At 42.4% G+C, this 27,909-nt stretch overlaps 1 protein-coding gene across 1 annotated transcript; it reads right to left on the reverse strand.

Moving 5' to 3' along the window:
• Positions 1-1,067: 1,067 nt before the first annotated feature.
• Positions 1,068-27,909, reverse strand: LOC149307426 (pleckstrin homology domain-containing family O member 2-like). The gene is made up of 6 exons (XM_089539142.1): positions 27,514-27,909; positions 17,190-17,342; positions 13,358-13,474; positions 11,206-11,310; positions 7,385-7,483; positions 1,068-6,559 (listed from the first exon to the last, which is right to left on the reverse strand). The coding sequence occupies exons 1-6, from the start codon at positions 27,520-27,522 to the stop codon at positions 5,057-5,059; spliced, it is 1,986 nt and encodes a 661-aa protein (XP_089395268.1). The 5' UTR covers positions 27,523-27,909; the 3' UTR covers positions 1,068-5,056.

Here is a 27,909-nt window from a genome sequence, read left to right on the forward strand (position 1 = left end):
ACTCCGTTCACAGGGTGGAGCACATCATAGCCCTTGGCGTCCATCAGCTACCAAGGAGATGCAACCCAGAATTCTACCAGATAGAGGTTTATTGCTTCCAAAGCTTTCCAAAACACAAAAGCCCTTCTGTTCCACCTTCCCTTATACTATGATGTCAGGACAGTGACAAGGACAAGGCTCCAAGGCAACGTGTTGGACCAATAGTCTTCAGGTCACACTCAGATCTGGCACATGAAAGGTAAGTCTGTATAGGATCAGCCTCTTTCTAGTTTCAGGTCTATAGAGAAGAGTAAATTCATGCAGATTCAAACCCTCTGGATCCGTCACTACTATTGGAGTAGCATGAAAATGAGGAAGGCCAAGGAGAAGCATTTCTTCTAGCTCTTTGGTGCTCTTTGGGAGTTGTGCTGCAGGGTGGGAAAGCTGTTATTACGGTAGATCTGTGTTCATTCCTGGACACCTCATTTTAAGATGGATATAGATAAGCTGGAGCAGGCTCAAAGAGGTATGAAGGAGCTGGGCATGTTCCAACTGGTGAAGAGACAACTTATGGGGTGACATGACTGAATTTTAAATGTCTGAAGGGCTGTTACACAGAGGAGAGGACAGATAGTTCTTTCCTTCTTCAGAGGCTAGAATCAGGTCTAACAGTCTTAAGTTATGGGAGGGTAGATACTGATTGAACTAAAGGAACCAATTTTGTAGAGAAGTGGTGGGGTTTCTTTCTCTGGATAGAATCATAGAGTTGGAAGAGATATGTCTATAAAAAGAGGCTCTAGCATTGACTGGGTGGTTGGATATGATGGCCTATGAAGCCCCTTCCAACTCTATGGGGCTATGATTCTATGAAGAGAAGCCAGCAAAGAGACCTTTTGATATTTGGATTTACCCATTGCAAGATCTAGGATTGCGGGATAAGCCTGTGGGATAGAACAGATAGCCAGAACACTATAGTGGAATATGGATACCTGCATAGTCCAAAAACAAATAAAAGAACCAAGACAACCAGAAAATCTTGTTAAAATAGAAACATTTTTTAAAAGTTTATCATTATTTTAAGGGCTGGGTATCAGCAGTTTGCAGTATGCATGCTCACTATCTCAGTGGGTTACAAGTATGCCATAACTTTCCAAACAAACCTTTTGGGAGAGTTATTTGCAATAAAATAATGATCCATCTGCCATCACTAAAAGAGGCTTTAAGTTATTTTTATTTACAAGACAGTGTGAAAAACATTTTAAGTTAGTACAGGTTGCACAGTGTTTTGCTTTAGTTTGTGGCAAGAAGACGAAGCACAAAGGAGATTCAACAGTGACTTTCTTGTTAAGGTTTGTACAGAAGAAGCTTTGAGAAAATGTCAGGCCATTCTTCAAAATTAATAAAACAAAACATCCAGCATATAGTGATGCTTCAGATGATACCAAGAGGTATCTCCTTCAGTGCTGAACTAGATAAATAAGGTCCAGTTCAAACATGACATGACAGCAAAATATAATTATATATTTGCAAAAAGAGCTGAAATTAATACTGGCTGCTCATTTAGTGTATGTAACTGTATGATTTTGGTTGGACATCACTTGGTTTTTCAACACTTGATGAGTGGCAGTTGTGTGAACTGTCAAAAAACAATTACATCAAAAGAGATATGAAATTCCCAGTGGTTTTAGGATTTATGACAGCCCAACCACACATGAAGACCACCACACAATACTTCGGTCTTCAGCGGGTGAGCAAGTATGTGTGAACCGGCCCTTTTTGCAAATACATCTTGGTTATATTCACAACCCTACATTTTTAGACGTAAACATAAACCACCTTGGAGGAAACATCTAAAAAGGTCATGGGTTAAATGGCTCTGAACTAATACTTAGTGCCCTAATGTTAAAAGCCAAGTTGCTAGTGCAAAATAATTGTATCCTAGAACTGAGCCTGGCTTCGATCCAGTTTAACCCTGCATTTGAAGAACTAGAACTCGGATGCAGTAATCTGATGATCGGAATAGTTTGACTTCCACAAGACTGAGCACTTTTAAAAAGAAAGAACATACCTATGTCCACAGCCACTCTGAGTGTACCTAAGATAGTTTGTTATCTGTTTAGGGGGAAAGTATTTCGTGTTTGGGATGTATTTTAAATTATTCAGGCCAGGAAGGGTTAGATCCAGGTTTGACAAAACACACTTGTGCACCCCCTCTTATATTGGTGGTGTCCCAGAAGTAATGAGATTTAGCATTTCTCTGATTTAGCATTTCTCTGTATTAATGTGAGAAATTAAATGCTGTATCCTACCGAGGACATTTTCAAAAATGGGATCTAAAAGACATAGATGGGTGCTGATAGACCCAGATGGATCACTTGAAGTATCCCATGCCTTCCAACCTTTCACAGATGAAAATTGGTGCACACATGTCCAAGCAACATCAGAGCATGGTCAAGATGGCAAAATATATTAACGAAGAAGAGTTAACTGAGTGCCAACTACTTTTGTACTTTGAATTTAGTTTGTAGAAAGCTGCAGACAAAGGAGGAAAGTCAGGCATTTTAAAAGCAGCTGAATAAGTGGGGCACAGGGGTTTAAGTGGGACCATCCCAGTGAAATTGGGACAGTTGGAGACTATGCTAGCTAAGGATGACTGATGTTCACTTTGTGGCCAAGATTCAAGAAAAGTGCAAATCGTTCATTTCAAAAGAGGTTGTTATGGACATATGGGCAAGGAGTAAAAATGAAAAGCTTCCCCTTCAAGTACAGCCCAGTTCCTTCACAGCTAGGAAGTAATGGATTGTAAGATAATACAGTTATCTGTAATGATTTACTGAGGGTCAAGTGTGGCGGAATAATCAGGGCGTTACAAAATTAATTCAACAGTAATGCAGCAAGCAGGAATGTTATATTTTTGTGCATTTTTGTTTAGTTCCTTCTAGAGTTACACTTTAGACATCAAGGTACATTGTGAATTTTTCAAGTCTTACATTATTCTCTTATCAGTCCTAAGATTTTTTTTTTTTTTTAGAGTAACATAAGGAGTTACTATAAACAACTTGCAACAGCAATTATTGGGGCACTTCGGTAATATATTGACCAATTTCTTCCAAAAGTAACTTTCTAAGCTCTTCCATATCCTAGCTCTGTTTCTCGTCAATAGAGAAGACTATCACCAGACTGAGAATGGGAACTGTAAACAGTTCAACTCCCCATAAAGATGCATCACACAGTGGCACATAGCTGGATATGCAAACTGATTCACATAAAAGCAGCATTTAAAGGGATGCCAAATGATAATATTTTTTTTCTATATGGTGCTTTATCTGGTCCATCTGGTTCTTTTAAGATGCACACATAAAGGACATGTTGTCAAAAGTCTACACTCTACTGAGCACAAAAAGTTACTTTTTTGCACAACTTCTGGAACAGCAGCCAGCAGGAACATTAGGCATGCTGTTGTGAGAATTTGGGGAGCCGGTCTCCAGAAAAGCAGCATTTTCTCAGCCCATAGGAAGAGGAACAATACCTCTGTCATGCCTGTACCCTATGAATGGCACAGCCTAAGCAGTTTTGCCACTATCCTGGCACCCCATTCATCACTCCTCATGCCTGAGAGAAAAGCCTGGGACCACAGCTCCTCCAGGATGCTCATCTTAACTAGTTTTGGAACAAGGTCCACAGCCTCAATGTGCCTGTGTTAGCCATAGCTTTGGCACAAGACATTTTGCTGACTTCAGTGAAAGCCAAGATGGCGTACTGTGTTACATACACATGTTGATGCTGAAGCCGTGTCCTTCGCTTCAGTCATCTGCACAGCAAACACAGCTGCAACACCTTACAGCCAATTCCCTGTCCTTCAGCTTCTGCTGCCTGAGGCAATGTCTCATTCTGCCAAATAGTAGGCCTTGCCCTCATTAGTCATTTGTGGGTGGCTGCCTGGTTGGCTGTTGGTGGAACTTAACTTGACCCAGATGGCTGGGAGGGTTGCTATTTTCCAGTTGTTGCGTGCCTTCAAGCTGTTTCTAGATTATGGCAACCCTAAGGCGACCCTGTCGCTGGGCTTTCTTGGCAAGATTTGTTCAGAGGAGGTTTGCCTTTGCCTTCCTCTGAGGCCGAGAGAGTGTGACTTGCTCAAGGTCACCCAGGGGTTTCCATGGCTGAGCAGGATTTGAACCCTGGTCTCCCCGAGTCCAAGTCCAACACTCAAACCACTACACCACACTGGCCCAATTCCAGGTAGTTGTAAAAATATGTAGTATAGTTTTATTTAACAGGACTCTTATCAGACCAATTTATAGGCAGATTGGAACATAGGTGGGTGACATACAGCCCCCAAGGCACTTAGAATCCGGATTAAAATCTTAAATATTCCAGTTCCCCTTCCTCCTCTTTTTAAAAAAGGAAAGACAGAGGAAGAAAGGAAGAACATTGTAAAGCAATTCATCATCAAGCCATTCACCACCCTGTTTCCACCACATGCACAAGATCAATGTGCTCCCGGTGGGAAAGTGCTGGATAGCTAGAACATAAACATGTGGCCTCCAATGTCTGAGGTCTCCCCCACCCATCTCTTTCAAAAACTCATTCTAGCTTTAAGTAACCTCCCAACAACAGCCAAGAAGTGTCTGAACATTTTTGAGCACGGGTGGTCACCACATGATAGAATCTATGGGTCAGGACAATTGGATACTTGGAGCAGTGCCTTTTCACCCTTCGTGGCTGTAATAGCTGGTCACTCCTAGCTGACCATGATCAGTTTCTGCTTGCATATTCCTCCAAAGGATCTTTGAGGGAGGAAAGACAAGGAGAGACAGAAACTCCCTTGCTCCTACTGCAGCTTGCTCTCCAGAAAATCATTCCTGGAACTTCTGCCTTGCTGAGTTGGTTTTCCCCCCTCCAGACTACAGCTCAAAATCATAAAAGAGGCACTGAAACATTAAGCAACATTTTCTGTTCTGCTGGGAGGACACAGCAAGACAACAGCCCCTGCTCTTGAAAACACTGGCCTAGCAGGATAGAAGAAAGGGTGTTTTGTGTCAACATTTCAACTAAGTGATAAAGAAGAAGAAGCATCTCAGGGAGCACTTCTCCTATACAAAGTTACTAGATCCTTTGGCCCTCCTTTCTTGGCAGGTTCCTTTTTCAGTTCTCCTAAATCTCTGATCTCTTGCAGGACCTGCGTGGCTTGCTGGAGCTGCGCGGCTGCTTCGTTGAGCAACGTCTCTGCATTTAGCGGAGGTCCATTGCCCTCCTGGACCTGCTCAAGTCCCCTCTGGAGAACCTTCTGCAGAAGCTTTTCTGTTCTTTCCTTTTCACGTGTTACTTTCTTTTCCATGTGGGCCACATGGAGGACAGCTCCACACTGAGGATCCAGCACCTGCAAGGATACCTTGCTTGATCCTGACAACAGGTTTTCTAGGGAGGCACAACGAGGCTTAGTAATCTGAGAACTTCTCACCGCCTCCGACAAATGTGTTTGATCATTAGAAGGCAGGCCCAGACATTTCTCATTTGCTCCAGGTTCTGTTGAAGGCTGTTGTGGCTTTTGCAAAGAGAGATGCTCCTCTCCATTGTGAAAAATAGACTCTGTCATTCCCTCATCATCAAAACCATTCACTGGTTTCAAGCCTCCACCTTGATGGTCACCTTTGGACGCATCTGCCTCTGAACTACTGCATCTAGATTTCATGCTGTCTTGAATCCCTCCTAATAGAATCTTAGGAGGTGGCGTCGGAGGTTGAACCACATCCTTTCCTATTTCTGGGAGGTCCTCTTTGCTGCTGGATGTTAATGGATTTTCACAGTCAACACCTTGCTGCTCAGAAGCTGGACTGTCCCATGTGACCTTCATCTTATCAGGCAAGACCTTCAAGGGAAGAGCTGAAGCTGTGGGAGCATTTGTGTCAGTCTCCATTAAGCTTTCTCCACTTGGAGCAAGTTCAGATTCTTCAGCATCCTCACCTGTAACAGCAACACATTTCTCCTCTTCTTCTCTCTCTTCTTCCTTTTCCTCTACAGAGTCCAAATTTTCAGTAAGTGCTACTACTTGCTTAAGAGGCTTAGCTGAAGGCACTGGAGGTTTCTTGAATCCAGCTTTGGACTCTTCAGCATCTTCTCCTGTAACTGCAACATCTTCCACCTCCTCTTCCTCCTCCGTAGAATTTATATTTTCATTTGGTTCAGCTATTTCCTTATGAGGCTTAGCTGGAGGCACTGGTGGTTTCTTAGGTCTACCTTGAGAGTCATCAACATCTTCAGCTGCAACAGCAACATCTTCCTCCTCCTTCTCCTCCTCTTCCACTGAGTTTGTATTTTCATTGGCTGCTCCTGCCTCCTTCAGAGGCTTAGCTGGAGGCATCGGGGGTTTCTTGAGCTCCAGATCTTCTGGGGTAGAATCAGCATCTGGATTCTTTGAAGGGAGCTTAGGCGACTTTGTAGGGGGCATAGGTGGCTTCAGTGTCTCCTTCGGAGGAGAAATCGCATCAGCTTCCCCTGTCACCAAAGTGATATTTGGAGGGCCACTATCTGGTACATCCAGGTCAAGTCTCAGTATTCCATCTGACATTGCATTGGCAACCTAGAGAGCAAGAAAGCAACACAGAGATCTTGGCATCAGTCCTTCAAGCCATCCAGCTTTGAAAGAACCAAACATATATTTACTACAATTATCTGAACATAAACCAGGCCTATCCATAATTCCACAATTTTCCTCTGACTATCTGGCAGACTCACCACCACAGACATTTCCACCATCTATCTGCCCATTTTCAGTGATGGATGGATGTCATGAACAGGACCTACTCACACCAAAGCTATATTAAGGACTTCCTCCTTTAATATGAATCTATCAGACTTTTAAGGTCATTGAAAAAAAGCCTTGGAGATTCACTATGTAGTTACTTCCTGGGCCAGATCTATCATATAGCAGAATGATGCAGATGCATCAAGAAGCAGATTGTTTGGTGCTATATAGGGAGGCAAATTCTTTAGTACATATTTAATTTGTTATGCTTGTACTTTATGCCACTTTTTACTCTGCTTTACGCAGCAACATTTCTTGGGTTGCAGGACAAGGTCTTTTCAGTAGCCGCCTTGCAACTGTGGAATTCAGACTCTACAGATTTTCCATGAGTCTGCACTGGCCATTGTATTTTGTTGGGTTTCTGACAGAGAAAGATAGCCTGACAATTTACTTTCAGGGTAACTGATTTGTTATTAATACTACCTATTTAATACAGCTTGGTTTTTAATACCACTCCCAGCCTATAAATGGCAGAATCAAACAAAACCATAACCTATATATATGTGGAATTTGCTCTTAGCATGTATGCATGTGGCAGAATTCAGATGAACAAATGTAAAAAAAAGCAGGGTTCAGGGTTTTTATGGCTCTGATTATTACCTCTTTCAGATGGCTTCTGGTTGGTGGACGGCGACCATGCGCTAGTTTGGCTCTCCTTCGAGTTACATGTTCCAGGGAGAGACTTTCATCAACCTTTACCTTCAAGCAGAAAAAGACAGACATCACTTTCTTGGATCGTGAATCGCTGAAAACAAGACTAAGGAAGATCAGCCTCCTAAACCTGTAAAACCCTCCACAGGATGGAGGACTCATGGTTGATATGAGAGACAGCCAGTTGAACAGCTGTAAAGAAAGCCAGTGTAGATTGAGTTTTGGGCTAAAACTCTGGAAGACCAGGGTTCAAATCCTTCTTCAGCCATGGAAAACTTTTTTAATCCCTATGCACTAGGACAGGGCATTTTAGCTCCCCAGAGTTATGTTTTATGCTACAATCCATACTGAACTAAGAACCTTATTGCATTATAAACAAACCTGGTAGGCAAATGGAGAGAAGCGCGTTTCTTTTTCTGTCTCTGCACAACATCAAAGCACTTCTGCTCTCTTTCAGTTGTAAAAGCGTGGGAGATGGTGGTAAAAAGCATCCCTTTTCTAAAACGGATTTTTCCAGCTTGGCGAAAGGGACACTTTTATGACATTTTTACGACCCTCGCCCATGTTTTTACTCCTGGAAGAGAACGAAAGTGCATGGACATCATGGGGAAACTGTTTGCCTACCGGGTTTATTTGTAATGCAATAAGGCTCTAATTCTCTATGGGTGTTGCATTTCTTCAAGTCCTTTCTGACTTACGGTGACCCTAAGGCAACCAACCCTATCAATGAGTTTTCTTGGTAAGCTTTGTTCAGAGAGGGCTTGCCCTTGCCTTCCTTTGCGGCTGAGAGTGTGTCACTTTTTTGTGCCCCGGCCACTGTAACATAGGCAATATTGCTGTAACAGTTATAACACTTTGGCATCACTTCATCTGTCATGGCTCTGTACAACTGAATCCTGAGATTTGTAGTTTTGTGAAGTAATTATAACTCTCTGCTACAGAGAGTTCTAGTGCTGTAGGTCAAGGAGCCACATTAGGGAATGCTTAGGATCTTATCAATCCCAGATTTCCATAGGAGGCAGTGATTGTAGTTAAAGTGGTACAAAACTGCTATATTTGTGCAGTGTGAATGCAACTGTACTGGGATAAGATTTTTAAAAATACATATTAAATACCTATTAAAAATGTGTCCTGGTTCAAGTAGACTATCTTCATTCAGAGGAAATCAAATTTCTTCCACGTGTGACTGAGACCAGTATATACTAATCCTCAGTACAATGGAAAATACACCACAATTTAAACATTGTAGGCTTTAATATCTGTCTGTCTGTCTGTCTATCTATCTATCTATCTATCTATCTCCTGGTGCATGGGGGTTAAAGTTAACTACAATGGCAACTAACTACTTGGGGGGGGGGGGCTTGAAATGATAACAGTAATGCATTTTTGAAAATAACTCAACAAGCACCACTTTCACTCTGAAAACAGAGACAGCATAATATGTAACCATGGGTCCAATCATCTTCTGGTATAAATATGTGTAACCATAGAATCTTGCAAAGATTTTCACTAATGGAAAACTTGGCCTGCGGGTCTCTTCCCAGGGCCTTACGGAGTTCCTTTTCACACATTAGTTTTCTGAAAAGATCCAAGTTTTCAGCATTACAAGCATTGTACATCTATTCACCCAGGAGACAACCGCTTTGGGATGCTGTCAGTAAAAGGCAGATGGAGTTCATTAGGAAACCCAAGTCCACCCACCAGCGAAAAACAGTATCTCCAGACTTCAAAATGTGCCAAATTCAGGGCACTCGCAGCTACCCGCACCCCGGCATTGAGTCCACAGTCACAGCAAAAACGGCAAGCATTGACCAACATGACATCGCCGCTCTGTTTTCTCATTCCTGTGCAACAATAGTGCTGCAGTTTGGATACAGCCTTGCTCCAAACTCCTACTTGGCTTTGTAGGGCAACTGCATTTAAAGTCTGCTGTTTCTAGCTGGCCCCGTTGTACAATTCACCCCACGGAAAGGTTCGGTTTGAGGGGCAAGAATAGCCCACTCAATAACCCGACTCTCCAAAATTTGACCCTCAAAATCAGATGCTCTGTGACAATTCAGCCCTCCTAGATGGAGGAAATACTCCACCCTATTCCTCCTCTTGCATCTGTTGTTGGGAAAGAGAGAGAGAGGCCCAGCTTGGGTTAGTGTTATGAAACGCTTTCCTTCTAAGCTGAACGGTACAGATCCACTCTGCTCTCACACACATCTCTTTTTTGGCTGGAGTCGAGAGATGGGGAGAGGGGAAGGAGAACGAGAACCAGACTAAAAGTTCACTCAGAGTTTACATTCCACTGCCAAAATATGTTTTTTAAAAAATATTTTGATACAGGCCTATGGAGGAAACATTTCTCTTCTCTGGCCAAAATAAATCCTTTCCTCTCGACACCCTGAAGCCCAAAGTTAAATATGATACTGGCTGCTGCCCCGCTGCAGAAATAAAGCAGTTTGACACCAGTTTGATTTCCATGGATTGCTGGGATTTGAAGTTTGATGGGACACCAGAGCTGTCTGACAAGGAAGGATAAATATCTTACAAAACTACAAATATCTGAATTCCATTGCACTGAGCCATGGTAGTGAAAGTGGTGTCAAACTCCTTTATTTCTGCTGTCACTGATCCTGCCACATTTAAATTTCACTGGTTCATACTCCAGGTTGAGTCTCTCCTTGGGACTAGAAGTGTTTTGGATTTTGGAGTGTTCAGATTTTGGAATACTTGCATATACACAATGAGATATCATTCAGAGACATAGCCATGTTAATCTGGAATATCAGTATACAAAGGGGGCTGAGACAACCTTTGCAAAAGAAGCTTAAGCTTTCATAAACTTGATCTACTTCCCCAGATGAGATATCTTGGAGATGGAACCTAAGTCTAAATATGAAATTCATTTATGTTTCATGTGCATTATATACACATAGCATGAAGGTAATTGTATACACAATATTTTCAATAATTTTGTGCATGAAAAAAGCTTGTGTACTTTGAAGCATAAGAAAGCAAAGGAGTCGCTATCTCAGCCGCTCATGTGGACAACTTTGGATTTTGGAATATTTTGCATTTTGGAATTTCAGATAAGTTAGACTCAACCTGTAGTATCAGCCATTGTAGGGAGAAGTTCATTGATAAGGAGAATGACAGGAGACCATTTTGCAGAGAATGGAACTGGATTCATCCAATCTCAAGAGGCTTGCTGGGCCTCACCACTTGACCTGCCAAATACTTTAATGGCCCATTCTCCCTGGCATGGCATTTCTGTGTTGAAATCCCCTTAACTTTGCAACCATTCAAGGTACAGGAGCCCTCTCCAGTTTTCATTCTGGAATCCTAGAGAATATATATATATCTTGGGCCGGATCCATCTGGCAGCTTTTCCTCTGCTTCCCAAATCTGTAGCAGCTGTCTAGAACACATTCCATCATTACAACTTTGGTTATGCCACATTGCCTTGTTCTTACTGGGTCCTAGAGCCTTTCAAATCTTGCTCCAGCTTCCCTTGTGGTCTTAGGGGCTGGATAAGCAGTGGAGGAAGTTACCATGTGAAGTTATTCATCTTAAGGCAAGTCATAGTTAGATATCAGACATAGTTAAGGCAAGTCATAGTTAGATATCAGTGCTTCCCCTCCAGATGTTTTAGACTACAACTCCCATTGCCCCCACCGAGCAGAGTTGTTGTCCATGACATCCGGAAGGGCAACAGGTTGGAGAAGGCAACCGGTTGAAAGAATAAACTAATATTTGCTAACAAATTTGACTCTGCACTCTACCTCATCAAATATTCTGTTTTTGCCTCGGTTGATGCCTTCATTGAGGGCTTTCATCCAAGACTCCTTTTCTTCCCCATTGGATGCCTGAAATTTGATATCCTGCACCTGAAAAGAAGGAGAGAGAGATGGATTTTAGCCAAGCATTGCAATTCAGATTTCTGATTTTTTTCCTTCTTCAATAAATAAATCGGCACCCAGCTCTAGCGGCCTGAAGGAACAACTTTTTTGAATATTGATTCTTCTTTCTCAGGTGGCTTGAAAAGGGGTTCCTCATGGGTGTTTGGCTTTGGTGAGAACAAAGGGATGAAAAAACCAACTCACCCATTCACTCTGGAATTTATTGCATGAGGAAAGGAGAAACCATCTTCTAACTTGTCTCATTTCATGCATGCTATTGCCTTGTTTCTTCCCTTGCAATATCCAACAAGAGCAGAGGATGCTGCAATGTGAGCCATGGATTGTGACCAAAACATGAGTTGTACAGCAGGACAGACCAGTGTATGGAGAAACAGGAAAAGGTGGGAAGAGTGCAATTCAAACTCCAATAGATCCCATAGTTTGCCTACAAAAAGTTCTAGGTTCAACCCCATGGGAGTCTTTCCCAGTCCGAAGCCCTAAGGAGAAACTACTAGACAGCGTAGGTAGGGGCTGGAAAACATGGTACCCTCCAGATGTTGTTGGATTTCATCCCACATGATCTTTCACCACTGGCTAAGACTAACAAGAGGTGCAATCAAAGAGTATTTGGTTGGCCACCCAGTCAATGTCCCTAACCCAGACTTAGGCTTGACAACACTGAGCTACATGGACCAGTGACCAGAATAGCCATAAGGCAGCTTCCTCCGTCCTGCATCCATACAGATCTTCTCCCCCATCATGATGTCCTGTAGAGTTTTCAGATGACAACCCCACCATCCCTGACCATTTAACCATGGTAGATGGGTGAGGGAAACAGCTGAGCTAGGTGGAGTAGTGATCAGACCAAGTATAAAGCAGCATCCTCAGTCTGTTCAGCTCTGGGCAACAGTTAAAGCCAGCAACAGAGAGAGGGACGGCTTTCTGGATGAACAATGTGCTCCTCCCAAGTGAGTTTCTGGGCAGCTGAGTCTGAGTCATCCATATAAACAAGTCCTATACTCCCAGAAAGAAAAGAAAAGAAAAGAAAAGAAAAGAAAAGAAAAGAAAGACATAATGTAGTCCAATAGCACCCATGCTGAACAGGCAGTTAACTCAAATGTACACCCAGATGAGTGCTGCAACAGATCAGCTGCCTTTTTCCATGAATGGTCATTGGCTGGAAACTTAACAGAATGAAACCAGAGAAGGGGGAGAGTCACACACATTTCATTCAGACAAAAGAAGGGGGAGAAGGCAGCCCCTTGTTGCATTCCCACTCTGGTTTCCGTTCCCATGAGCGACAGCAGCTTTTCCCCTCTCCAGATAAGAACCCATCTCACTGAACGTCTAGGTTTCTTTCTTCAGGCTTGTCGTTCCCTGTTGGCCCAGGTACTTGGAAGGTTATATAACCAATTACTTCAATTATCATTTTTCATCATTTCATTAGATTATTTGTTCTTGGCTGCCGGAGTCAAATGTGGTTACGTAATCCAGAGGGGCTTCCTCTCTGTAGTCTGAATAGACAGGAGGAGGAAAACCATCCAGTTCAGATACCAAGAGGGAGCAAGGAACACATAAAGCTGACCATAGTTTTGAGGTTACAAACAATTCACAACTGAAAATCAGTAGAAAAATAACCAGCAGTCTCTGTGAGTCAGTTTCACTTTGCAATTAAAAAGCTGATATTATGATTCTACTAAGATGTTGAATAATTTTACTTTTTTTGGTGGTATAACTAAGTTTTTGGTTTTATAGTTATGAGGCTGTAAGATCAGTACATGATAGAGTTATGAATCAGGTCCTACTTCATAATCTCCTGTCTTGCATCTGAGGAAGTAGACTGAAGTCTACGAAAGCTCACACTGGCAATTTCTTTCAGTTAGTCTCAAAGGTGCTACAAGATCTCTTTGCATATTATTTGGACTCTATTTGGGATTAATAATTGTTTTGGGATTGGATAGGAGGAAAGTTTGTTTTGTACAATAGGCAAGCAGGCTGTTATAAACTAATACACACAAAGAAAAGAACAACCTACCTTGTAACCCGGAGCCCGAATTAAAATGAACCGATGTTTCCTTTTCAGAAACGCCCGCAAGTCTTGGCATCTGTCGTATCTTTCCAGCTCCACTGCCTCAACCCATTTCTGTTCCTCCTGAAAGTGGGAAAGATGGAAGAATAATACACAATTGAGTTTTCTAATCTAGGACATGGAAAGCTGTTGAACCTGGAAAAGTGTGACCCAGGTTCAGATCCAGCCTCGGCCCAGTCCCATTAACTAGGGATGAGAAATTTGTTTCGTTAATTTAATTTGCACGAGTTTTTATCATCCAAAACACCTGGGGAACCATACACTTCCCAGAACTACATTCAAAGAAAACATGTGCAAGAGATGCATATATTAATGAAAACTACAAAAATGTCCATGAAAATATGAATACTCATGCAGGATTTTAACAAATATATATGAAAACTAGTAGAAATAGGCATAGCTTCTGCAAACGCCATGAAAGTGAAATCTTCATCCATCCATAGGTCCCCAATGGATGGACAACCTTGAGTCACATCAGGACTGAGACCTTTATGAATTTTACTTTGTGGATTATAGGTGGCCTTTTTGGATTTTATTCCAGCATTTGATTTAATAAACAGAGGTTGCCTCTGAGGAAAATGTCTCACATTTAAGTCAGCAGCAAATGCTTCCGGACTGGAAATATGCTACCAATTCCACAGGGAGGCAGAAAACCCACAATACTGGGGACAAAAGCACGGTTTTTAGAGAAAAGGCTGGGATAGACCAACTTAAGCACATGCAGAAAGGAGAAGGTCCTTATCCAAAATGCTTGAGACCAGAAGTATTTTGGATTTCAAAGTTTTTTGGATTTGGGAATCTTGGAGATGGGACCCAAGTCTAAACATGAAATTCATTTATATTTCCTCTATACCTTATACACATAGCCTGAAGGTAATTTTATGCATCATATTTTAAAATAATTTTGTGCATGAAACAAAAGTTTGTTAAATTGAACTATTGGAAATCAAAGTTATTGATATCTCATCTACCTGTCTGGACGATTTTGGAATATTTCGGATTTTGGAATTCCAGATAAGGGAGTTACAACCTAAATGACAATATTCACACATATGTAGGTGTTTCAAACCTGTACTCTCAGACACAGTTTTGAGAGAGAAAGAAAAGTGCATGTGTACACATGCATACATGCGTGTGTGCTCAGGACTTGGGTTTATTCCCTACTATTCTTTTCCATGGGGGCCAGTAAAAGTAGAGCAAAACTGCATGTATATCCAAGTGCTAGTTACAAAAACATTCCTGCGGGGATGGTACTGGTTGTTGTTGTTATTATTATTATTATGTACAGAAAGTGCTGTTTCTTGCCCAGAAACTGCTGTTTTCTGCACTCCCCACCATTGGCAATGCTGCACAGAAATGATGGAAGCTGCAGTCCAATGCCATCTCGAAAGCTGCACTCAGAGGCAACCTTGGAGGACCATCTCAGCCTCTTTCACTACCAATGAAATTTGGAGATATGTGTTTTTAAGGGACGTAGAGGACAAACTGTAGAATATCCTTCATGTCCCTAAAGAGATACAAAGGAACAAAGGAAACTCTTCATGACAGACCAAAAGATTTGAAGGACACCAAGCAGCTGGGCCGTTGCCTTGGCAGTTTGTCCTAAGAGGGAAGCAGGCTTCTGGCCATTCTAACAGCGGTTTGTTTGTTGCATTTTTCATATTTCTTCACCAGATCCTTTCCAAGTATCCAAGTAATTACTGACTGCCATTATGAATGCCATATTTAATCTTAATCACTAAACCACTGTTATCCATCCTCTGGTCTACTGCAGTTTGCTGTCGACAGTTTGCTACTCAAAAGTTCCAGCTAGTTGAAAGCACAGCTGCTAAATTAGTAGCTGGGATGAGCTAAAAACCCTGCATCACACAAATCCTCAAGTGACTGGTTCCTGGTCGGTTTCACATTGGTTTCTGGTCTATTTGTGAGAACTAATCAAAGCGCTACTTCTACCTTTAAAACAAGAGTTGGTAGACTTCAGACATCTTAGATCCACTTTGGTTTGTTTACTTTTTGTTTACTCAATGTTTACTTAATGTTGTTTACTTAATGTACTAGAACCTTGAAATCCACTAAACCACAGCCGAGTGTAGAAGACACATACTTAGAATGAAAGAAAATTGTGCTTCTGGACACATTTTGAATCTAGGGATTTCATTTCTACAACTTCCGGCCAGATTATATCATTGTCCCTGGTCATCAAAAATGGCTAAGCACATAATTTCGGTGATGTCTGGCTCCACTAAACTCTCAAGAAGCTTCCTTGAACACTCTTGAATTTTTGGTGGCTGAAGACCTTTGAAACATTTTCCAAACCTTGTTTGAGCTGGTTTCTAATCTTGTTGCTTTCATTCAGGGCTTTATTGCATTGTTCTTCTAATTCAAATAGATCTCTCTTTTGACCTGACATTTCCTAATTGTTTTGCCTGTTTTAATAGCCCCCTGGAAATGGCGATGCTGATGGAGAAAGAGATGTATGCTTCTTTAAATTAATACTATAGCAACTTTTGGCATTTACAACAACCTTGCAGACACGTTTGCTAGCCTCTACTTTATTTTTATTACCTTGCAAGCCCACACATGCCTTTGTCAGCTTTTTAAAACTAAAGGCTGATGGGGAGAGTTGGAAGGAGAGGATGCTTTCTCAAGCTTCCACAGTTTAAACATATGGGTGGAGTGGCTTTTTGGAAGGGTCTCAGGAAAGCGCGCATTATGTGCCAGAAATGGATATAGGTTGAGGCCTTCCCAAGAGATTGCTCAGTGCCAAACACACACACACATTTTACTATCATAAGATCAGCTTGGTTGATGGTCAGTGACAACAACAACAACAACAACCGACTATGAAAGGTCCCGGAACCCGTATTTCACCTGGCAACCCTAGCCTTAGGCAAAACTCAAAACGTTTCTTTGGCAGAATAGCACCAGAAGTACAAAGAAACAACAGTCCACATAAAAGCAGAGCAGGAATTTACATTTTAGCAGGTGCAAAATGTAAGAGAGTTAAAGGCAGGCAGAGAGTATTAGCTCCTGTTGTAATCCACTATAGAGCTCTCCATAGGTAGCAGAATTATCTTCCAGTGGTGGAGTCTGCCCTGAATCATAAAACCACGATCAAAAGCACACCTCTCTAACCCATCTAAAAATATCATTGCAGTCTTAAAGGTGCCATTGAGACTTTGCAACACAGTGACACAGCTACTAACCCTCTGGAATGTGTCACAAAGCAGCTTATTTTGTTATGGAATTTATATCCCACCTTTTTTCCGCCCCTTTGCTGGAAAGCCCCAGGCAGCTTATCTCATAGAAGGAGCTAAATTAGAAAATCCATGGGCTCCAAGGCTTATTGCCAGGCCCCAAAGGATGCAGATCGATAAATGTCACTTGGAAATACAGTTATCGCACTCACCTGTCTTGAATAAATGCAGCAGGAAAAGAGGACTGTTAGTCTGAATTAAGAACTGCAGTCTCAAAACTGAAGAAAGGTTTGACCCAAGCTTGACTTTAGCATTTATCTCAAAAGGTACAGTGTCAAGAGAGATAGAGAGGCATGAAAGACATATCACTGTGGCAAAGCCCAGAGGTTTTCAAAAGTTACTTTTCAGGCCACTGACCATAGTGGCTAAGAGTTGAGGGACTGGTAGTCCATGAAAGTAACTATTTTATTGCATTGCATTGCATTGCAATTCTTCCAAACTCTGGAACAATCCAGTAGCACCTAGCAGCACCAAACAGCCACAGATTCCTCTCCAAAGGAATTGTGCTTTACTATTCTTACCTCATTTTCATAAATCAAGAGCTGGGATTTGCATAGCTGGATATAGCGCTCTTTCCAAAGACTCAGAAGACCACCACTGCTCTTCTTGATCCAGCCAGCTTTGTCTGCCTTGGTGGGGCATTTTGGTTTCTCTGCACTCTCTTCCTTCACACCCTAAAGAAGAGGCAAGAAGGGGGAGAAAAGGGGAAAGTCAGCAATTAGAAACTCACATTCTGAGACTGTCATGCAATCGATGATGTAAATATATGCTATTTCTCTGTCTACTTTAGGACTATTCAAATTATTGCATGGAGTGGGTTGAAAAAAATAGTCACTTACACATTGAGTAAGTGGCCACTTACTCATTGCCAAAAAAGGAAGAAATGCAGCACTAGAAGGAGGAAGCTGGTATGTATCCTACAAACAGAGAATTAATTACTGTATTATCATTTAAGCATAAATGCAGCACAGGATGGAGGATTGTTAGCTAGGTTGATCCCTTTGCATATTCTATGTCTCTGAATTCTATGGCCAGTATTGGCAGACTTGGTCAATTGGTCCATGGGCAGGGGAGAAGGTATCAATGCACATGCTCTCCTTACCCTTTCACGTGTTCGGTGAGAACATGAGATAGTAGTTCTTGGTTCAGTTCTCACCCTGCCCCATTTCTCCCATACATCCCATTTCAGTGGATGGCAGTGGTTACATGCCTACAGTATAGATGCAACACATTAAAGAGAGCTTCTAGAACGTCATGTTGGCAATGATCGCTCCATCATGGGATTGGAGGGATGAGGAACCAGGAAGCTCATGGTCTGATGCAAGGACCCAGCTATCTAGAACCATCTGTCCAGTTCTTGCAAAACATGGGGAGCAGGGAATCAGCCCCTTATGGACAGCAAGAGGACACCAGATCCCATCTGATCTTAGAAGCTAAGAAGACTTTGCCCTGATTAGTATTTGGATGTAAGACCACCAAGGAATGCCAGGGTGCTATAAGGCTATATTTCAGAGGAAGGCAATGGCAAATCACCTGAGTATCCCTTGCCTAAGAAAACCCTATGAAAGTCATGGGGCTGCCATAAGGCGAAGGGTCTCCCATTTTAGAAACTACCTCCCAGAATGACCTAACTAAGTGCAGGCTTTTAAGATCTCCGTAGTGTTGGGTCTTTTTAAACAGAGTATAGGGAGAAGCTAACCTTCCTCCTTCTTGCTGTTTTGCTCTAGCCATGTTTGTAAATGTTTTGCTCTATTTAAAAAAAAGGTCTCTGAGACTGAGGCCTCAGTTGCGTCTCCACCTCAGCGATTCCTAAGAGAATCATACAGCTGCACAAGCCGTCAACCAGTATATATTTACAGGAATACACCCTCATGTTAGGCAGCGATTTCTTCAGGCCTTCTAAGAACGAAAGACTTCTATTTTCCAGGCCAAGTCGATCTCTCTCTCTTCCTCTCTCTTTTTTAATTGAAAGTCTCTTGCAATATCTAGCACTGAAAGGAGGAGTTCCTATAAACTTTACGGCGCGCATTCTTAGGAGTTCAGATGCAAGCCTCTTCATGAGACAGACGAAAACATTAGAACATTATGGAGATATGGTTTGCATGGCATTGAAGAAAAACCTGCAAAAAGAGCAAACCATGACAGAGGGTGCATCCACACTGTAGAAATAATGCAGTTTGACATCAATTTAAATGCTGGTTGTTTTACAAGGTCTTTAGCCTTCTCTGCCAAAGAGTTCTAGCGCCCCACAAACCTAAAAAACCCAGGATTCTGTAGCATGGGGCCATGGCAGTTAAAATGGTGTCAAAGTGCATTATTTCTACAGTGTAGATGCACCCTGAGAGAGAGAGAGAGAGAGAACCTCACACAGCATAAATACACCTACATTCATACATACATAGACACATGTACGCTGACAGGCATATTATACCTAAGAAATACTTGAGCATCCATGGATTTTGGTACACCTGGGAGGTTCTGGAACCAAATCCCAATGGATAACAAGGGCCCACTGTAATTACTTTTGCTCCATTTTTGCCAACCATACCCTTCTGACCACAGTCTGATGTGGCTCAACCACATGTGTCCTGGTTTTCATCCATGAAATGTTGGAAGGTATGCAATCCATGGTTTCAGGCAGAGAAAGGTCTTTCGTGTCATCTGCTTTCTATTCCTCTGAACTGGAGTTTCCAGGGACAGAGCCAGAAGCAAAGGGCTCTAACAATGGCCTTCTATGGTTTCTCACTGATGATTGGAGAAACAATCTTTCTTGACATTGCTATCTGCCTTCCTAAGGGAGTGCTGGGTGTATTCAAGGGGCCAAAGACCTGGACCTAGACTCCCATGAATACTCAAGGACAGAGATGATCAAACTTTAATCTGCCATGTATTTTGGATACTGCTCCCAGAATCATTGACCATTGGCCAAGCTGATGGGGCCTTCTGGAAACTAAACTTCAAAACACCTGGATGGAAACTTTGCTAAGCGCCTCCCTAAACCATAAACCATGGGCTCTACATAATAATGGGAGGGTGAGATGTGATCACACACTTTTCAGTCTTTCTGTATAGTATCCCCGTGGTCTTCAAGGAGGATTTCTTTTCCTCTTTGCATAGTCATAAAGCCAGTGCTTTACTGATTGAGAAGGCAGAGGATTAAATGGGAGAGAGGAACTGAGCTTTTGAAGCTACATTTGATGGGATAGGAGAAGGTCCTCATATTTGGATGTTGGATGGATGGATGATCTCCAGACCCTGCAATGCATTGTTTGGTAAGTGGGATGAGCTACTACCTATTACCGAAAGACAGAAGGTTTGAAAACTGCTGCTAAAGGCAGTAAAGGAGGTCTCTGATGCTCAGTTTGATGCTCAAACAGACTTTTTTTTCCTTCCAGAACAGAAACTGAAAGTCTTTTTTTTTAAAATAGCAATATGTAACCAGAGAACCACCTGAAATTGACTCTTGTTTCCTGACCAAAGAAGTGTTGTATGTAGTTTTGCAATTGCAAAAGAGATCATGCAAGCCTCAAGCATACCTACCCATCAATGGGGGCCATGCACACAGTCATACACACAAAGGTGGGAATTTAGTCATAAAGTCCATGAGCATAGCTTTTGCTTGTACACATAGTCACATAATCCCGGAAAGGGATTTATCGATGGAATCCTGCTTCCACACAATTGGTTCTCTTGTTAGTTTCATCTTGCAAACTTTATTTGCAACCCTTTAGTTTGTTTGTATTCTTGGTAGTTAAGGCTGCAGTCCTACACACATTTACCTTCGTGTAAGTTCTTTTCAACTCAGAGCTTCAGCAGACTTATAGGGTTGCATTGTATAAATATGGGCCAAGAGTAAAAAATAATGATCAACCTTACAAGCTATCAGGATTACTGTTATCTGAAGCTGTTTAATGTCTGTACAGCTTAACGTAAGTGTGAATTTCAATGGTAGTAGCAATAGTAATACAGAACTGTATATTGTTATTGCCCTAACTTTAATCATATTTAGAGGTAGTCAAAAACATTCATTATTTAAACTTCCTTCAATTCAAAAGTTTTCTATGGATGATGTTGAGGAGTTCCTAAATCAGGTTAGATATACAGTATTTATATCAAAAGTCTGCTTTCTTAAGGTGCCAGGAAGTTGTGTCTTGTTAAGCGTTACCGCTTCCTGTAACCTTCAGATCTTGTACAAATATAGACATGGTCTGCCTTTCTGATCAAGGCACTTTTGTCACAACTTTGAGAAATATAGAGGTTTTCACATTCTTATCATAACGGTAGTGTTATTGGTGAGATGGGGCAAGTCACACTCTCTCAGCCTCAGAGGAAGGTAAGGCAAACCCTGTCTGGACAAATTTGCTGAGAAAGTCCTCTGATAGGTTAATCTTTGGACCTGTCAGAGAGCTCTGGTGCCACCCTAGACTTAATTCCTATAATTCCTTAGCTACTCTGTATAACACTGCACTCTTATAGCACTATTATTCCACTTTAACTGCTTCCAACCTCTGTCTTTGTCCCCTAATCATTACACTACTGGCATTAAAAATATTGTATTTATTGCAATGCAAGAAAAATGAAGCACTGCCAACTTCTTTGAGTCCTTTTTTTTTCCTGCCAGCCCACCTTTTGCAGTGGGCCACAGCTAAGGTGATCCAGCAAAAGCAGCGGTGGACTTGGAAGTACTACAACTGCTTTGAAACCAGTGCTCTGACATAAGATTCAGACTTGCCCTTTGGCGAGCCACCAGGTATGCAGTCGACACGGGAGGCTAATTCAATTGTTTTTGACACAACATTGGCTACAGCGTGTTTAGATCAAGTGATATGTGCTTTCTAGCCTTCTCCCATTCTGAAACCAAAATGTATGGGTTGAGTTTGAGCCATCCCATGTTACAGAAAACTTGGTGCTGATGCTCTAAACCTGCATCCCAGCTTGCATGTGTTGCAACCACTTGCAGCCAAAATCAAAACTAGCATATTATGTTGAGGGAGCCTTTGAAATTTGCATGTATGAGAGAATGCATGCATACTCTGATGTTGGAAAAGTTACTTTTTTGGCCTACAGTTCCCTGAATCCCCCTACTTAGCATGGCCAGTGGCACTATGAATAATTACAGAGCATAACTAATTTGTATTATGTAATTTGCACATGCTTGAAACACTTGCCCCTATTTAAACTCAATACTGAGTCAGGTTGCATTTTCACTGCAGAAATAATGCAGTTTGACACTATTTTAACTGGCATGGCTCCATCCTACAGAATCCTGGAATTTGTAGTTTTGTGAGGCACCAGCACTCTTTGGCAGAGAAAGCTAACAACTGTGCAAAACCACAAATTCCAGGATTCTATAAAATGATGTCAAATTGTATACTTTCTACAATGTAGTTGCACCCTAGATGGCCTGACCCAGGTGGGCTGACTCACAAGATCAACAGTCAGACCTCTCTACACAGATTCAACCATCCATGGCTTGAAAATATTTAAAAATAAATAAATTCCAAAAGCAAACCTTGATTTGGCTATTATATATAAGGGATACTATTATACTACGCTGTTGTATATAATGGGACTTGAGCATCTATGGATTTTGGTATCCATAGAGGGTCCTGGAACCAAACCCCAATGGATACAAAGGGCCCACTGTACTTTGTACTTTATTAGGCTCCTGAGGTCCAGCAACCAGTCAGGTGTAAAATAATGGTTTGGGCAGGTGGACTTTGGCCATCCAGATGTTTGGCCATCCAGATCCAACTCCAGAAGCCCAACCAGTTTGGCCAATGGTGAGGGTCTGTAAGTTATAGGCCTCAGATCTGGAAGTGAGCCCTGAGCTAAGATGGTATAGTACCTCTTTGATAACATACTTATCCCAGCAATTTGTGATCCATGCCTGAAGCAAACTCAACAAGTGTTTTCACACACAAACTCACAAAAATCCAGCTCCAGTCCGTGTTATTTTTCAAGAACCTAATTTGGGAAGCTGGGGAAGGTTTTTAGGTGTTGCAGTTGTCAGACAACTAACAATAGGAGGTCAGAAATCCTTGCAAATCTCCCTGACATCCATCAGTGCATCCCAAGCCTGATCTGCACTGGAGAAATAATGCAGTTTGACAACTGCCATGGCTCCATCCTATCGACGTCTGGGATTTGTAGTTTGTTGTGGCACCAGAACTCTCTGACAGAGAAGACTAAATAGCTCACAAAACTACAAATTAGTAGTTTTAGCACTCAACCATTATGATTAAAGTGGTGTCAAGCTGCATTGTTTTTGCAGTGCGGATGCAGGCCCAGTGCGGTCCACCTCTGTGCTTCTCAGGCTAACTGATATTGGAGGATAGTTTGTTTTCCAATGTACCCATTTTCCAGTGTATGCCCATAGGGTACAATTGTCTCATTCTTTTCTGGAAACAACAGCTTATGGTTCAGAGACCAGCAATGGTTCAGGGACCACTACTTTTGAGCAGCACTGGTCTACATTATAAATGGAATTGATCTGATGCAAGATCAACTTTATTGTACTTTCCTCAATCGCAGATCCCTAGGAACTTACAAAGTGGTAGGTCTACTGCTCATAATCCTGAGACCACCTTCCAGAAACGACAGTTCCCAAGAAGCTGCGGGGAAAGGGAAACACTCCCTATTTCCTATTTATCCAAGCGGACAGAAAAGCTGAAACCTCTATGAAAATCCACTTTGAAAACTTTGCTGGTAAAAGAGCCCATTAGCAGAGAGAAATGTGCCAGTGACAAAAGTGCCCTGACAGAACTGGTGTAAGCAAACTTTGCTGGCAGCAGAAAGCAGGAGTCCTGTTTGAAAAGGCAAGTGTTTCCAAAATGCTTTCAATGAGAATGAGAGAGAGGCCACAACAACTGCTCCTGAGGGAACCATTTAAAACTCTATTGGGAGGCAGGGAACCAGGGGAGAAGAATAGTTCACCCCTACCAGATGCAAATTGGAAAGGGAATTTAAGGAAAAGGGAAAAAAGAAAGGAGAAGTATCCAACTGCCTGTAGGGAAATAGCTTTCTGCTTCAAATCCTTAATATGCTAAAGAAGCAAAGAGTCTGGCTAGGAAACCAGGTCTCTTTCTCATCCATTTATCCATTCTCATCCATTTATCATCTACAATATCATATTGCCACCTTATCAGCATAGTGAAAGTCAGTCTCTGAGACAGTTAAGAAGTTCAATTAGTTTGCCTTTTGCTTTCCTTGTGTGCCTTCAAGTTGCCAGTCCCTTCCTCTGAAATATAGCCTCCAGCACCTGGAATTCGCTGGTGGTTGGTCTCCCATCCAAATAGTAACCAGGACTTAGCATCACGACTATAAAATAGCCACTAATCTTGGTGCCTGGAGATAAATAGGGGTTCACTTCCAGTAGGAACATTTCACAAAGTTTTTTAGCCTACAATTTAATGATAGGTAATCATTTACAAAGAGAGCCAGCATGGTATAGTAGTTTGAGCATAGGATTATGATTCTGGAGACCAGAATCTCTGCTTGGCCATGGAAACCCACTTTAGGTAAGTCACACTCTCTCAGCTTCAGAGCAAGGCAAAAATATCCCCCTTTGAACAATCTTTGTGATAGAGTCGCCTTAGGGTTGCCATAAGTCAGAAAGAACTCGAAGGCACGTAACAACAACAAATTGCTTACAGGCTTACAATTAAGAGATATATTAGCGGTATCTTCTAGTTACAAAAACCTTAAATTAAGTACAAGTTGAGTATCCCTTACCTGGGATTCCAAAATACTCAAAAATCCATAATTGTCCACACATCGAGACTTTGCTTTCTGTTGGTTCAGGGTACACAAACTTTGTTTCATGCACACAATTATTAAAAATATTGCGTATAAAATTGCCTTCAGGCTATGTGTGTATGAAACATAAATGAATTTCATGTTTAGACATGGATCACATCTCCAAGTTATATCATTATATATATGCATGCATTCCAAAACTGAAAAAATCCAAGATTGAAAACACTTCAGGTTCCAAGCATTTCGGATAAGAGAGACTCAACCTGTAGTCATATTCGTTTCATTTATGACTTACATTTATAGCTTGCTTTTCCTCCAGTAAGATCAAGGTAGCATACATGGCTCTTTTCCTCCCAACTTTACCCTCACCGAAACCTTGTAAGGTATGTCAGGCTGAATAGAAGTAGCCTAAAGTCACCTAAGCTCAGTAGGAACTTGAACCTGGTTCTCCCAAGTCACATGTGCACTAACCTGGCTTTCATAGCTGCATGCATTTGCTTTCAGTAAGAACACATTCATTCCAAAGTAAGAAGGAGAAATAACCCTCTTCCTCTGTTTTGAGATGATGAATCACAGACAAACGTCAGAAGATGCATTCACCAAATGCTTCTTCTATGAAGACACAGCATGTTGTCCTGGGGCTGTTCTATTAAAATGAATGTAATATTTTATTTTCATTTTCTGACTGATTAATTGGGGACACTTTTTAATCAGCCATGATGGTAAATGATCAGTCCTAGGGCTGGCCCTACCATTAGGTAGGGCAAGGCAGATGACTCTGGTGGAAGAAATGAGAGGTGTAGCAAGATGTCAAAGGAAGACCACCATCTCTCACATAGTTTACCTTGGACTTTCTAAGCTAATCTACTGTTTCTGGGTCTGGCAAGAAATGTTCTCTTCAAAATTAATGTTGAAGAAAGACCGCACTGGCCTTTGTGCATGGAATGGAAGGAGAAACCATCTTTTCCAGGCAGTAAATTGCCTTCGGATGACTCTGAGTCTGATAGAACCAATTCATCTATCAAATGCAGTAGAGTCTAAGGCAGTGGTTCCTAAACATTGGTCTTCCAGACGTTTTGGACTTCAGCTCCCATCATTCCCTAGTACTGGTCAAGCCAGCTGGGGCTTCTGGGCCCTGAAGTCCAAAACACCCAGAAAGTTTGGGAACCACTGGTCTAAGGCCACTGCTGGTCCTGGGCTACATATGCATTGCCGAAATAATGCAGTTTGACACTGCTTCAACCGCCATGGCTCAAGGCTATGGAATTCTGGGAGCTGTAGTTTGGCCAGGCACCAGAGCTCTCTGACAGAGCAGGCTAAATAGCTCATATAACTACCAATCCCAGGGTTCCATAGCACTGATGGCTGTTATAGCCGGGTCCAACTACATTATTTCTGCAGTGTGGATGCAGCCCAGGTAAGAGTTGTCAAAAAGGGCAATTAAAGGTTGCATGAGATGGCTCCCTGAATGTGCACAAGACGTTGACAAAAGTTAGGTGCCAAGGACTGGAAAGGGACAAAAACTCCTGAGCAGAACCACTTTGTTGCAGACAAACAGAACCAGAAGTTCTCCAAAGTTCAGCTTGCATACTTTCTCTCAATCTCCCCACATACATACACTTGCAAGCAAAAGCCACTAGTATTTCCTCCAGTGTGGCTCACCCAGGATCATGAGCCACAACTGCCTTTCAGCTCTGTCTTTTGACCATTGTCCATTTTTAAAAATAACCATACCCCCCCCCCCACACACACACTTGTCACCAACATCATGCGACGCTTGGGAATGAAGCTGGCAATGCCTGTGCCAGGGACAGGTTTGCCCGCTGCTCTTTCTGCGCCATACAAGGCACAGCAACAAGGCCCATAAAAGCAAGCTGGCAACTCTTTGGATTGCCTCATTGCCTAGGAAGGAAGGTATGGTATTCCCCCAGAGTAAAAAATGAAAAAAGATCTCTTTTCTCCTCTCCTTATTTACCAGGCCCAATGTCCATCCACAAGCCAAGTTATGCTCCCTCCTCCTGCTGCTGCAACTTTGGTTTTCTGGCCAGACCATCCCATGCCAATAGGAAAACAAACCTTTAAAGGCGTTCTCTCCAGGCCAGTTGGAAAGTTCCTTCTGTTTAATTTCAACAAGGAAAGAGGGAGGGAAGATGTACCCACATCCCCTTCATCCTTCCTTGCCTTCCAGTAGGGCTTCCCTCTGTCACCAGCCTCCAAAACAGAACTCATAGAGAGAGATTTAAAATTCTTCTCCATTGACACAAGATTTGCAAAACAAGCTGTGGAAAAGAGGGAGGAAAGTGACAGAGAGATTCCAGAGAGGGGCAAAACTTTCCTTTCCTTGAAGCCACTAGATCCCCCCTGATCTTGGGAGCTAAGCTGTGTCAGCCCTGGATAGTCCTTGGATGGGAGACCAACAATAGATCCCAGATGCTCTAGGCTTGGTTTAAGAGGGAAGATCTGACACAAGATTTGCAAAACAAGCTGCAGAAAAGAAGGAAGAAAGTGACAGAGGGACCCCAAAGAGGGGCAAAACTTTCCCTGAAGCCACTACATCTCCCCCTGATCTTGGTAGCTAAGCTGGGTCAGCCCTGGATAGTCCTTGGATGGGAGACCAACAATAAATCCCAGGTGCTGTAGGCTCTGTTTCAGAGGAAGAAACTCACATAGGATTTGGAGGGGGAAAGTGACAGAGAGACCCCAAAGAGAGGCAAAACTTTTCCTGAAGCCACCAGATTCTCCCCTGATCTTGGGAGCTAAACAAGGTTGGATAGTCCTTGGATGGGAGACCAGCAAGAGATCCCAGGGACTGTCAGAGGAAAGAACTGACAAAACTATCTCTGGGGATTCCTTGCCTTTAAACAAAAATCTATAAAGCTCATTGGGGGGGGGGTCCCCAGGCAACTGGAAGGCATCCCAAAAGCAAAGCAAAGAGGACTAGCAGCTTAACTCATGGTTTGAAAGCTTTCTGAAAGAGAAAAAGCACACTTTTGCTTCTCCCCCCATCCCACCCCCAATACTTTCTCACAAGTCTGCAAAGCTTCCCCCCCCCCCCTTTCCCTTGGCAGCTTGAACAAAATTACTCACATCTTCCATGATGGGGGAGGAAAAGAGAGAGTTGGGAAGAGCTGGGCAGTGCCTCTTCTTCCTCCTTGTTGCAAGATGCTCCTCTCTTCTTTATTTCCCAGTTTTAAAAAAATAAAATCTGGATGTCTTGCCCTCCAACAGAGATGCCTCCTTCTGCCCAGTGTTAGGGCTCCCCCATCATCCCTGCCTTGACCCAGACTCCCAGAGCTTGGCAGGATGGAGAGGAGGGAGTTCCTCCAACTTTGCGCACAGAACTCCTGGCTTCTTTTCCCTTTCCTTTTACTCCGATGATCTGTTGAACCCAGGGCTGCTAAGGTGGAAAGGACCTCAGAGCAAAGCAAAGGCTCTTCTGCAAAAGCAGCAGCAAAAGCAAAAAGAAAAAAGAGCAGAGTTTCC

Source organism: Sceloporus occidentalis, unplaced genomic scaffold, assembly GCF_023333645.1.
Source record: "Sceloporus occidentalis isolate IW3139 unplaced genomic scaffold, rSceOcc1.0.p SCAF_9, whole genome shotgun sequence".
In the NCBI taxonomy this organism is placed as follows: Eukaryota; Metazoa; Chordata; class Lepidosauria; order Squamata; family Phrynosomatidae; genus Sceloporus; species Sceloporus occidentalis.

Coding starts and splice junctions, on each gene's coding strand:
- LOC149307426 (XM_089539142.1), bottom strand. Junction 7,484..11,205: donor AAAACAGAATATTTGATGAG/GTAGAGTGCAGA, acceptor TTCTGCTTGAAG/GTAAAGGTTGATGAAAGTCT. Junction 6,560..7,384: donor CCAGAAGCCATCTGAAAGAG/GTAATAATCAGA, acceptor CTTGCTCTCTAG/GTTGCCAATGCAATGTCAGA.